We start from the raw sequence: 12,663 nt of genomic DNA, 5'->3' as shown, positions 1-12,663 counted from the left end.
TGCTATTTCCTTTAAGTTTATTTTCACAGTCTTATTGATTTTCTCTGAAATCTAAAAAGGATATCCTAATAGTTATTTTTCTTAAACTTCTGGCTTAGAATTTAAACAAAAAAGACTAGATATGCTTAAACTGCACATACACACACACACAAAAACATACTTTTTTCCTGCTTGTTCTTGTCTCTGTTGTTCCTGGATACCATCGGCCGCTTGATGAAAATCAAATACTGAGGGGGAAAAAACAAAATCATTTGTTGCTGAGACAAAAGTAATACAGGAAAGCAACATATATTGCATTTTAAATTACTGAAGTTATAAATTCCTTAAGCCTAATTTCTTTATGACAAGTTGAATGGATACATTTTAAAAAGCAACAATGGTGGGAGTGAAGATTATAATGCTAACTGGTATATTAATATGAAAATATGCCTGATCATTCATTTCTATATATTGCAATCTATTCTATTTTAAAAAATGAGTCCTTAAGAGAGTAATTCTGGAGTACCCTACCCTACAATTCTATAAATCTCAGTTTACTAAGATATCCTCTTGAAGTTCTGGGCTCCAGAAATCTAGGGATTATGTTAATTATCTCCCTCTTCCTCACTGGTCCCAAGCTTCCATCACCTCTCACTAAAGCTGTAGCCTCCTAATGAGTGTACCTATTTCCACTCTTGGACACCTCTAATTCCTACCTTTTAATGCAGCCACAGTCATCTTTCCAACACACAGATATATCACCACTGTTGTCTTTAAAACTCAGTATCTTTCTAATGCTTAAAAGGAAAAGACAAAACTATTTTACATGTGCTCCTTGTATAGTCTGCCCTTTCATCTTACACTATGCTCTGCCCCCTTTCTGCCCTCCCATACCATCATATAGGCATTCTTTTAAGTCCTTGGCTCCAAGGCATATGATTTTCCTGTCTGAATACGCCTCTATGCCTTCTCTCTCTTCTCTCTCCCTCTTCTTCTCCCCTTCCCTCTCTGTACTCTCTTCCCCGAGACTACACGAATTTACATTCCCACCAACAGTGCACAAGGGTTTCCTTTTCTCCACATCCTCACCAACACTTGTTATCTCTTTTTTTTTTTTTTTTTGCGGTACGCGGGCCTCTCACTGTTGTGGCCTCTCCCGTTGCGGAACACAGGCTTTGGACGCGCAGGCTCAGCGGCCATGGCTCACGGGCCTAGCCGCTCCGCGGCATGTGGGATTTTCCCGGACCGGGGCACGAACCCATGTTCCCTGCATCGGCAGGCGGACTCTCAACCACTGCGCCACCAGGGAAGCCCATATCTCTTGTCTTTTTGATGACATTCTGCCAAGTGTGATTACCTCATTGTGATTTTGGTTTGTACTTTCCTAACGATTAGTGATGTTGAGCAACTCTTCATGTACCTGTTGGTGATCTTTAATGTCTTCTGTGGAAAAATGTATGTTCAGTTCCTGTCCTTTTTTAAATTGTTTTTTTTTCTCTTGTGTTGTATGAGTTCTTTATATATTTTAGATATTAACCCCGTATCAGATATATGATTTGCAACTATTTCTCCATTCTGTAGCTTGCCTTTTCATATTGTTGATGGTTACCCTTGCTGTACAGAAGTTTTTTAGTTTGATGTAATCCCATTTGATTATTTTTGCTTTTGTTGCCTTTCCTTTCAGTGTTAAATAAAAAAAATCATTACGAAGACCAGTGTTATGGAGTTTACCACCTATGTTTTCTTCTAGTTTTATGGTTTCAGGTCTTAGATTCAAGTCTTTAATCTCATTTTGAGTTAGTTTTCGTGTATAGCCTAAGATAGTGGTCCAGTTTCATTCTTTTGCATGTAGCACTCTAATTCTCCCAACACCATTTATTGAAAAGACTGTCCCTTCCCCATTGTATATTCTTGGCTCCTTTGTTGTAAATTAATTGAATACATATGTGTGGGTTTATTTTGGAGCCCCTTATTCCATTCCATTGATCTGTGTGTCTGTTTTTATGCCAAAGCCATACTGTTTTTTAAATGACTATAGCTTTGTAATATAATTTGAAATCAGGAAGCATAATGCCTGCAGCTTTATTCTTTCTCAAGATTGCTTTGGCTATTTTGGGTCTTTTGTGGTTCCACAAAAACTTCACAACTGTTTGTTCTATTTCTGTGGAAAATGCCATTGGAATTGCACTGAATTCCAATGTAACTGAACACACTGAATTCCAAATGCACTGCATCTGTACAGTGCTTTGGGTGGTACGAACATTTTAACAACATTAATTCTTCCAATCCATAAGCATGGAATATCTTTCCATTTATTGGTTTCTTCTTCAGTATCCTTCATCACTGTCTTATAGTTTTCAGTGTACAGGTCTTTCACCTCCTTGGTTAACAGAGTACCCTTTTCAGGTACTAGAAGGCTCTGTATAATAAGGTACATGCTGATTAAAGGAGTAAAATATGTGTATACCATTTGTGCCACACCTTCTATATTACGTGGTATGTTAAAATGTTTACTTTTTTCTATGACATGGATTCTAAACCTTGGCCAATAGATCGCTATTATATACTATAACGATTAGTTCATCACGATGTTCCTATTTTGGTGCCCAGCCTAGCCTTTCTCATCTACGTTTGAGAGGCCAGAATAGTTCTTAAGAGCTGTTTCACTAAACTCAGACTTTGCAAATCAGTTAGGACAAAATTGAGACCTTGGAGTACGCCATTTCTTTTGAATAAAAAAGCATTTGCATTTCAGCATGTTTTATTTTTTATGTTCAAAGAAGTTACAGAGGCAACTGGCAAATCACAAATAGTTGTTGGAAAGCAGGTGAGCCAAGTATATTGCCGTAGAGCTAATGTTTTCTTAGGTTTTTCTAGGTTCCAGGAAGCTAAGAGTACAATCAGAATCATCACTTTCATGAAGCTTCATCATGGCGTGGAGCCTTAATACCACCACAACTACTGTTTTTGAAAGAACAGTCTTTGTCTAAAGTTGCTCGAATATCTCTTCCATTCTCTACAGCCTAGATACTGAAAACACAAAATGCCACCTTGGGGATTCAGTCTAATTTTTTTAATTAAAGATAATTGTATACCTTCAGTAATTAAGTTTTATTAACACCACCTTATTATTTTTTAATTATCAGAGTTAAGTTTTATTAACACTATTTTTATACTGTATTAAAGTGCCCAGTGTGAGCCTCAGGACATGTAATATCCACTTTGCTTGCTTCTCACACCTTCTCAGGTCTTTTTTCTTTTAAGTTTTTTTTTTTCCTTTTAATATGACCACTTTAAGTCACAATACAGTATTGTAATCTATAACCTCAAGATTGTACAGCATATCTCTAGACCTTATTCATCTTGCATCTCCTTCAGGTTTTTACTCAAATGTCATCTTCTCAGTGAAACCTCCCTGGCCACTTTATCTAAAATTATAGTTCCCCACCCACCTCCTCCAAATGCCTGACACTACCGGTCTCCTTTCTCTAATTTACTTTTTCTCCTCAGAACGTATCACTATATACCATGGTACATTACATACCTGTGCTCCCTACTATAGCTCCATTAAGGGACTTTTATCTTTTCTACTGCTGAATCCTCAGTGCCCAACACCACACCTGATATAGAGTAGGCTTCCGATAGCTGTTGAATCAAAGGACAGACACCCAGCAAACCTTGGATTTCAAATGCTTAAAAAAATTTTAAACTCTCAGTCATTTCTCAGGTCTCTTTTCCTCAATAAACATCTCATATTAAAATTTTGTTATGAGATTCAATGGGAAGGGGCACAATCATGATGCAATAGATAGTTCTTTGCATACTTGCTTAAGTATGCTAATGTAAAGAATTGGCCAACAACTTAGTCATTTTTAAATTTCTTTAAAGGAAAATTGATTGTTTAAAGCAAAAATATTAGCAATGTATTGTGGAGTTTATAACAGTGTAGACATGAAATGTATGACAATAATAACACAAAGGACTTTACAAGGAAATGCAAGCATTTTGTTGTAAGGACCTTAGGTTAAATGTTACATTATTTTAAGGTAGATCATGAGAAATTTAAAGATGCAGACTATAAACCCTAGAGCAACTTCCAAAATTCATAAAACAAGAGGTATAGCTCATAAGCTAATAGTGGAGATAATATTTAAAATATCAAATCCCAAAGAAATCAGGAAAGAAGAAAAAAAAACAAATAGAAAACAATGGGCAGATATAAATTCAACCATACTGCTAATTAGCTGTACTAGAAGTAAATGGTCAAAATATTCCAATTAAAAGGCACATTGTCACAATGAATAAAAAGCAAGGCCCAAATACATCTTGTCGACAATAAATGAGCCATAAATATAAAGATATAAATAGATTAAAGATTATTAGAGGATGGAAAAAGATACACTAATCTTAAGAAAGCTCTAGTGGCTATATTAATATCAAAGTAGACTTCAGAATAAGAAATATCACCATAAATAAAGAGGACATTTCATAATGATGAAAGAGCTAATTCATCAAAAACATAATTTTAAAAATACATGCACCTAACAGCTTCAAAGCACACAAAGCAAAAACTTACAGAGTTGAAAAGAAATTAATAGACAAATCCACAATTATTGTTGGAGGTTTTTAACATGCCTCTCAGTAGCTGACAGAGCAAGTAAATAGAAAATCACTTAGGATACAGACGATCTGAACGATGCTATCTTCCAATTTGATTTAATTGACATTTAAAGAACACTACTCAACAAGAACAGAGCACATATTCTAAATGCATGTAGAACATTAATCAAAACAGGCCACATAATGGGTCATAAAACAAATCTCAACAAATTTTAAAAGGCTAAGATTGTACAGAGTATATTCTGTCTACCACAAAATTCAATTAGAAATAAATAATAGAGAGAAATCAGGAAAATCTTCCAATATTTAGAAACATAAACATCATATTTAACTCATGGATTAAATGGAAATCACAAAAAAATTACAAAGTATTTTCAACTGAATGGAAATAAACATACAAAATGTCAGTGTTTGGAAATGCAATTAAAATAGTGTTAGAGAGACATGTATAACTTTAAATGCTTATATTAAAAAAAGTCTAAAATAAATAATCTAATAAGCGTCTAAAGAGGCTAAAAAAAAAAAAGAGAGAGCAAATTAAACCCAAAGAAAGTAGAAAGAATGGACTAATAAAGAGCTGAAACCAATGAAATAGTATTCTTTGGGGAAAAAACTCAAAATCAATAAAATGGAGAAAGCTCTAGTTAGACTGATCAAGAGAAAATGAGAGAAGATACAAATTACCAATACCAGGAATAAAAGAAAGGACATCACTGCAAACTCTACAGAAATTAAAAGGATAATATACAAACATTAAAAACCTTATGCCAATAATTTGACAAGTTGGATGAAATGAATACAGTCCTTGAAAAAACATAAATTACCAAAACTGACACAAAAAGAAACAGAAAAACCTGAATCTCTCCATATCTGTTAAAGAAGTGGAATTTATAACTAAAAACATCCCCTCAAAGATTCTAGCCAACATTTAAAAGGAAATAATACCAACCCTACATGTACTCTTTCAGAAAAATGAAGGCACTAAAACTAAAAAACTACAGGACAGTATGCCTCCAGATGAAAAAGTAGTACATCTTGGCCAAGTGGTGTAGGGCACCTAAGTTAGGTGCTGGGCATATTTATGAATAAAACAGCTAAAACTCTTTCCCACATGGGCACAGCCTTGTGTGAGACATTGTTACCGATGGGGGGACTAATGCCTGGAAGACAAATAACTTGCCAGAGGACACAAACACAACATTTGGATCCAGATCCCTAAAATTCTAAACCCTGTAATTGTATTATACTATACTCCATATCACCCATCATACTTTGTACTGACAATCTCAGGATTTTATGGAAATTTTTTAAATCCTTGGAACGAATTAATATTTTTAAGCATCTATATACCAGACTAGGTTTTGTGCTCAGTACTGAAATGAGAGTTCTAATGCCATAATTACCATGGCACTTAGAGAACTGTCCTTTCAGTCCTATGGTAAGAGAGTCCCTGAAGCAAAAATGTGAAGTGGTTACATAGCAATGATTCTCAGCAATTTTCTAGTTAGTTTGATTTGATTTTTTGATAACATTATTTACTTCTTTTCACCATTTCAGAATTGACTGTACTAAAAATACATGTTTCTTATAGACATTTTAATAACACATGTTTTAAAGAATACATATATTATTATACATATTACTACTAATATCTAAATTTTAGTCAGAGCTATCCTCTCTGGGCTCAGTTCTCCTCTAACTACTTCTCCTCTAAGAAATACTTTCCTTTAAGAATATCAATTTATGGAAAAGGAAAAACCATTATTAAATAAATATAATACATTTTAAAATTTAAAAATTAATTCACATTTGTTATAATTTAAACCACATTACTTTCCTATTATTCTGGTCCTTTGACCCCTTTGTATTAGTATTTTCTTTGGTTTTTGTACTCTAAAGGAATTAAGTAACTTGCTTAACCACTGTGCTACTTTCAAGAATGCAAACTGTCAAGTGACAGACCCAAAGCATTTATAATGAAAAAAGGTGGCGAATCCAGGCTGGAACACAGGTATCTCTCTTAACACCATGTTCTTTCAACAGATTGATATCATCAGCATATATTTACATCTACACATGGCCGAACTACTTACCTGATTATGTGCATTAATGTTATAAGTTACTCAAAGAGTACATACTAGGTATTATCCTACTTTGCAATCCTAAATTGTGGTATTCTGATATTGAATTTCACATAGCAGATGACAGAGGACCATTACAAAGTTCTGAAGATAAGTAGCGGCTTTCATCATTTATTCACAAGACAGAGGCAATGAATACCAAAAGGCCATACATAAAAACTAGAAAGTTAAAGATGACTCATGTTAACAAAATAAAATATATATAAGGTTAATGATTAGTGAGTGTAAGCAGATAAAAAACACTACAAAAGAGGGCTTCCCTGGTGGCGCAGTGGTTGAGAGTCCACACCTGCCAATGCAGGGGACACGGGTTTGTGCCCCGGTCCAGGAAGATCCCACATGCCGCAGAGCGGCTGGGCCCGTGAGCCATGGCCACTGGACCTGCGCGTCCGGAGCCTGTGCTCCGCAACAGGAGAGGCCAAAAAAACACTACAAAAGTAATGCACAAAAATATAATTTTCATTATATACCTAAGAGACTGTCAGTAAGAAAAATAATACAATATTGCTTCCTATATTACAGCCCTATAGTGATGATATGTAAAAGTTTAAAAGTACTAAGGTAATAACCAAAAAATATTTTAAACTATATAGGTGACAGGCTGAGTATGATTCTCTTTTTTAATCAGAAGCTTAAAATGGCCAACAAACATGACAGATTTATAACCTCCTTCCTCATAAAAGCAAAATGAAACCTTTTTGTCCTCATCCAAATTACATGTTATTATTTGGGACTGCAAAGCTTCCTACTTTCTTTTTTTGTCTAGTTATGCATCTACGCTATTACTCTGGAAATATAAATTGCAGTTTTGCTAAAAAATAAAAAACTTTGAGCTCTTCAAAGAAAAGGTTCAGTTTAAACACAAGTATAATTAATAGTTAATATTTTCATACTTTAAATAGGTGAAATACAAATGACTCACAGCCTACTTTGTTTTATGGAAAATACAGAAGTATGTATTCTTTACATGTTATCTAGTCACACTAACAACTAGCAAAGTCTTCAGTATGGGAATACCAATCTACTCATGGACAACACATACGATAATATGAACTAATATAAAAGTGTTTTGCAATGGTAATCACAAATTGTTCTTTTCAGATTTTATAGATTAAGAAGCCTATGGCAAACTATGAAGTGAAAAGGGAGTTTTCACATAAAAGCTGTATGTCAATCCAGTACAGTTTACTTCAAATAAGTTATTTTATTGATTTCCTATGCATAGTATTCAAATCTGTGATTGTTATTTGGATGTACTTAAGAAAATTTTGATGGGGTTGCCTCTTAAATGGAGGTCAATGCTAAAACTACAGCAGCTACTGCCTCAGGAGACATACATATTTAAAGACAATTTAAGAGTTCTAATCAATCCCAGAAGTTCTTACATGGTTTATAGTTCTTTCTCTTTCCTGGCTATTGCCTCTTAATCATGTCACTGGTAATTAAAAATGCTATCACTTCAGAGATAGTATAATAACAGGGAAACAAACTTCAAATATACTGGTGGTGGTTGAAATTAATTTTAGAATCCAGTTTGTTGTAACCAATGGAGGAGAAGGCTAGTCTGAATAAAATCTGCATCATTTAAAAAGCAGTATTATTACATTTTAGGTACAATGAATCACTCTAAAGACTTGCCTGATGGGAGACCTACTTTTACATGAGTATTAATATGTGCAAATAAAAGCTCTTTGTATTTTAATGTGGCTTATTTTTTAATAGAAGTAGCGATGTCTCATGAAATACTACTTAAATTATTCATCTGATTAGCTAATTCTTCAGAAATAGGTGAATTTTAACCTAGCCCTTATTAAAAACAAAAGAAAAAAATGAATAAGATTCCATGTATCTGAACCCAATTATTACAATTCATCCTACTTAGTGTTCAGTAAAATTAAAGACAAATTGGCTACTAAATGCTTTCATGTGATGTTTCTGATAAAAAGACAGTTATAAATAAATGTATTACGTCCCCCTTACCAATATGAGCTCGGTCAGATATGATAAGCCTTTTTTCCCAGCCTTCCAGACCTAGAGGGAAGGAAAAAAAGATACATTTAATTGTACATTTTGTATAATTTTTAGACTTAATTTCCTTAGAAATACACTGTTTAAAAGTCTTTTTCACCTAAGTAGTCATTTTAGCATCTTTTCTTCTGCATAGGAAATATGTTTAATAAGAATTTTCTCACCTGTCATTCATTATACAAAGTCATTCACAAATTCCTTCTAAATGTTTTGCTCTAAAAAGCTCCAAACTCAAGCCAGCCATAGCCACATAAAATACTTTCAGGAATCCAAAACAGAAATGGTAGGAAATATCATTTTGTTGGGGCAGGGGGTGGGGGTGGGTGGGATGTGAGGGAGTGGGGGTGAAGTTCAAAGCAAGGGGAGAATTTTGAGAAAAGGGAGTTAATTTGGGGTATGGCACCCTTTCCCAAAAGACAATTATAAAAAGTGTGATTAGGGCTTCCCTGGTGGTGCAGTGGTTGAGAGTCTGCCTGCCGATGCAGGGGACACGGCTTCGTGCCCCGGTCTGGGAAGATCCCACATGCCGCGGAGCGGCTATGCCCGTGAGCCATGGCCGCTGAGCCTGCGCATCCGGAGCCTGTGCTCCGCAACGGGAGAAGCCACAACAGTGAGAGGCCCACGTACCGCAAAAAAAAAAAAAAAAAAGTGTGATTAAACAAAAAAATAAAATGTTCTAATTCCTCCAAAGTACTATCAATTACTGCACTTATCACACTGAATTATAAGAAGATACATGTGTCTCCCCATTTAAGTGTGAATGCCTGAGAGTAGGGGCTATGAATTTTCATAGTATGGGGTCTGTCATCCAATAAATGTTCAAGAAAAATGATTGTTGAATGAATAAATAAATGAATCTAAATATTCTTCTTTAAAGAGAGTAACTTAGTAGGCTATATGCATTCTAAGGATAAGCCACTGAGCCCTATTTTCAAAATTAGTATTTGAATATTAAAAATTAGTTGTTAATTTTGATAATATCCAAAGATTTGTTTTACAAATATTCCTTATAGATTAAAGAAGTTATTAAGCCTCCCGCTCTATAGCTGTTTTTGACATGTAACACATATTCTAAAGTTTGCTTAGGGAATATTATAACAAAATATTACAAAGAAACTCAATAAAGTAGATTCAGCTGGGTTAGATAGGCCAGAAGGAAAAAGAGTAGGGCAAAATTGTAAAGGGGATGAAGGACAGCAGAGAGCAGCAAGGGAACCTCAAGGTGACCAATTAAAAAGGCAGACACAACACACAGGTAAAAGAGCAGGGAAGACAACAGAGATAATAGCAAGACAGGATTCTGTGAAGTCAGATTTAGTTGTTAGGAACACTTGAGGATGGATTGCTACTTTTAAATGTGAAAAATAAACTTTAACGATGTAATAGAATTTAATTCTTTAAATATGAGCTAAGGGAGAACTACACTAATGCTTTTCCTCAATTGTGTTTCATTTGCATTGCCACATTCCCCTCAAACCCTAGCAAGGTAGCCTAACTGAATGTAAACAGACTTCCAAAAATCCAGAAGAGATTAGAAAAGGCAGGAAATCAAGTCTTTTTTTTAAAGATGGAAGTGGATACATTGCATAGAAGAAGCATTTCCCTCCTTTGGAGGCAGGGACCTAAAAAACCTCTTTTGTCCCTAGGTTGTAGTAACCAAGGGAGTTCCAGATCCTCTAGGAAATGAGACTAAAAGTGCACAAAATGGGCTACAGTGGCTCTCTGCCTGCCTTAAGCTAATTTTTGGCTTGTGTAGAAGTGTATGCTAACGAGCACAAATGACAATATGAACTCGTGAATTTCCTAGAGTTTTGCCACCAGCATATAGTAATTCTAGCTACCTAGAGTTTGCAGATGACCAATGTGTAAAAAATCAGGACTTACACAATGACCTTGTTATGTTTGTCTTTTGTTTAGAACACTGATGATAATGAATAAAATTTAATAACTGACATTAAAAATTTTGTCCTACAATAATCTGCAATGTTAAAGTAGAAGACAAAAATGTTAAGTTTTTCTGGAATGAGAGCCCAATAATACTTCATTAAAAAACAACAACAACAACAAAAAAACTGGCTGCCAGACAAAGCAGACTCATTCTTTCATACCTTTTCCTTTTTGAACATTTTTTTCTGCTTCCTCAAACAACCCAGGTAGATGAATTACCACACCATTTCCTAAAAAACAAAAACCACAAATAAGCAAATCCCAAACTTAAACATCTATATCTATAATATAGACATACATCTTCAATAACCCTTTATCTAGAATAGTAGAAGAGTGAGGCACTTTGATTAGGACATTCTAATTTATCAGGGAGTTACCACAGAAATGGTTCCAAGTTTTAAACGGTAGTATAATGTAAATACATAATAGAACATAATACACAGAATACAAAACACTAAAACTACACTCAATATAACTTGAAATTTCTTTGAAACAAAGTGAAACTATTATTTTGAAAGAAACTAGTTATATAGTTTTAGGCAAACTGAACCAGATCACAGTCTTTCAAACTGGGGACTCAAACCTATTAGTGGCCATAAAATCAATTTATTGGGTTGTGATGAGCATTTTTAAAAATAAAAGACTAGAAGAGAAAATATCAGATTGCATCTTATAAGCGTTCAGAACCAATCAATGAAACACAGACCTCTTGTATTTCTTACTATGCTTCACAGTGTTTGGAAAACTGATTTGATGATCTAACACTTTGTTATACAATTAAGATTGCCAATGATCAGAAATAAATGCAAAGTAATCATTCCAAAAAAGTTATTAGTGCTAAATGATCTAAATGAGTTGTAAAACAGCCAAAGTTAGGTATATTCCAGAAGGTACCACTGTCAAGATTAATAAGCAATAAATGAATCATTTGATTAGAGATTAAATAAGTTTAGATTATGAAAAATAAACACTATTATCAACTGGGGAAAAAAAGTCCCTAAATTCAGTTTATATACTTACCAATGAATGCCGTAACATTAGGATTAATTATTCCACTAGGTAAAAGGTGAAAATCATACTCCACAGAATCTACAACAACTGTATGGCCAGCATTATTTCCTCCCTGAAATACAAGATTGGGAAAAATGAACCTGACAATAAATATGACAAGTAATATATCTCCTTCCAAAGTGAATTAATGATCTCCTGCTAAAACGTCAATAAGGCAACCCAAGTATTTGCCTTATTGTGAATACTTATTCTTTACAGGCTTTACAATAGTTTGTCTATCCTCTCTCCTTTCCCTACTTGAATGGTTATTCCTAACAGGATCTGGAAATTGGAGAGTTCAGGTTTCTGGAAGATAGGAAGACGTATCCCTTTTTATTTTATTTTATTATTATTATTTTTTGGCTGGGTTGGGTCTTCTCTTCATTGCTGCATGCGGGCTTTCTCTAGTTAAGGCGAGCGGGGGCTACTCTTGTTGGGATGTGTAAGCTTCTCATTGCGGTGGCTTCTCTTGTTGCGGAGCATGGGCTCTAGGCGTGCGGCTTCAGTAGTTGTGGCACGTGGGCTCAGTAATTGTGGCTCGTGGGCTCTGGAGCGCAGGCTCAGTAGTTGTGGTGCACAGGCTTAGTTGCTCCGCGGAATGTGGAATCTTCCCAGATCAGGGCTCGAACCTGTGTCCCCTGAATTGGGAGGCAGATTCTTAACCACTGCGCCAACAGGGAAGTCCCATATCCCTTTTTAAAAGAGAGAAAAAAGCGAACAAAGTACAGGGAACAATTAGTTTGTTATTCTGTTTCCGGCACTATGTGGAACATGTAGCAATCTAATTAATTTTCCATGATATTTATCTTAAAAAATCCTTAAAATAGAAAAATCTATCCAGTTACCCTAACTTGATATAAATATTCATATAATTCTCATTGTCCTAAGAGTGTGTCAA

General features: G+C 34.8%; 1 protein-coding gene across 1 annotated transcript in view; it reads right to left on the bottom strand.

Annotated features, from left to right (window-relative positions):
- The window catches only part of ADSS2 (adenylosuccinate synthase 2), a 40,064-nt gene that overhangs the window by 14,912 nt on the left and 12,489 nt on the right, over nt 1-12,663 (bottom strand). Inside the window, exons 2-5 of the mRNA XM_022579422.3 lie at nt 11,736-11,838; nt 10,877-10,945; nt 8,721-8,771; nt 161-227 (exon numbers count right to left, since the gene is read on the bottom strand). Of these exons, the coding sequence (XP_022435130.1) occupies nt 161-227; nt 8,721-8,771; nt 10,877-10,945; nt 11,736-11,838 (290 nt within the window). The remainder of the gene's footprint in view (nt 1-160; nt 228-8,720; nt 8,772-10,876; nt 10,946-11,735; nt 11,839-12,663) is intronic.

The sequence above is a fragment of the Delphinapterus leucas genome, chromosome 1, assembly GCF_059928025.1.
Source record: "Delphinapterus leucas isolate spDelLeu-1000000601 "Yukka" chromosome 1, BTC_Dleu_Yukka2, whole genome shotgun sequence".
NCBI lineage: Eukaryota > Metazoa > Chordata > Mammalia > Artiodactyla > Monodontidae > Delphinapterus > Delphinapterus leucas.
This window is presented reverse-complemented; position numbering and strand designations above follow the sequence as displayed.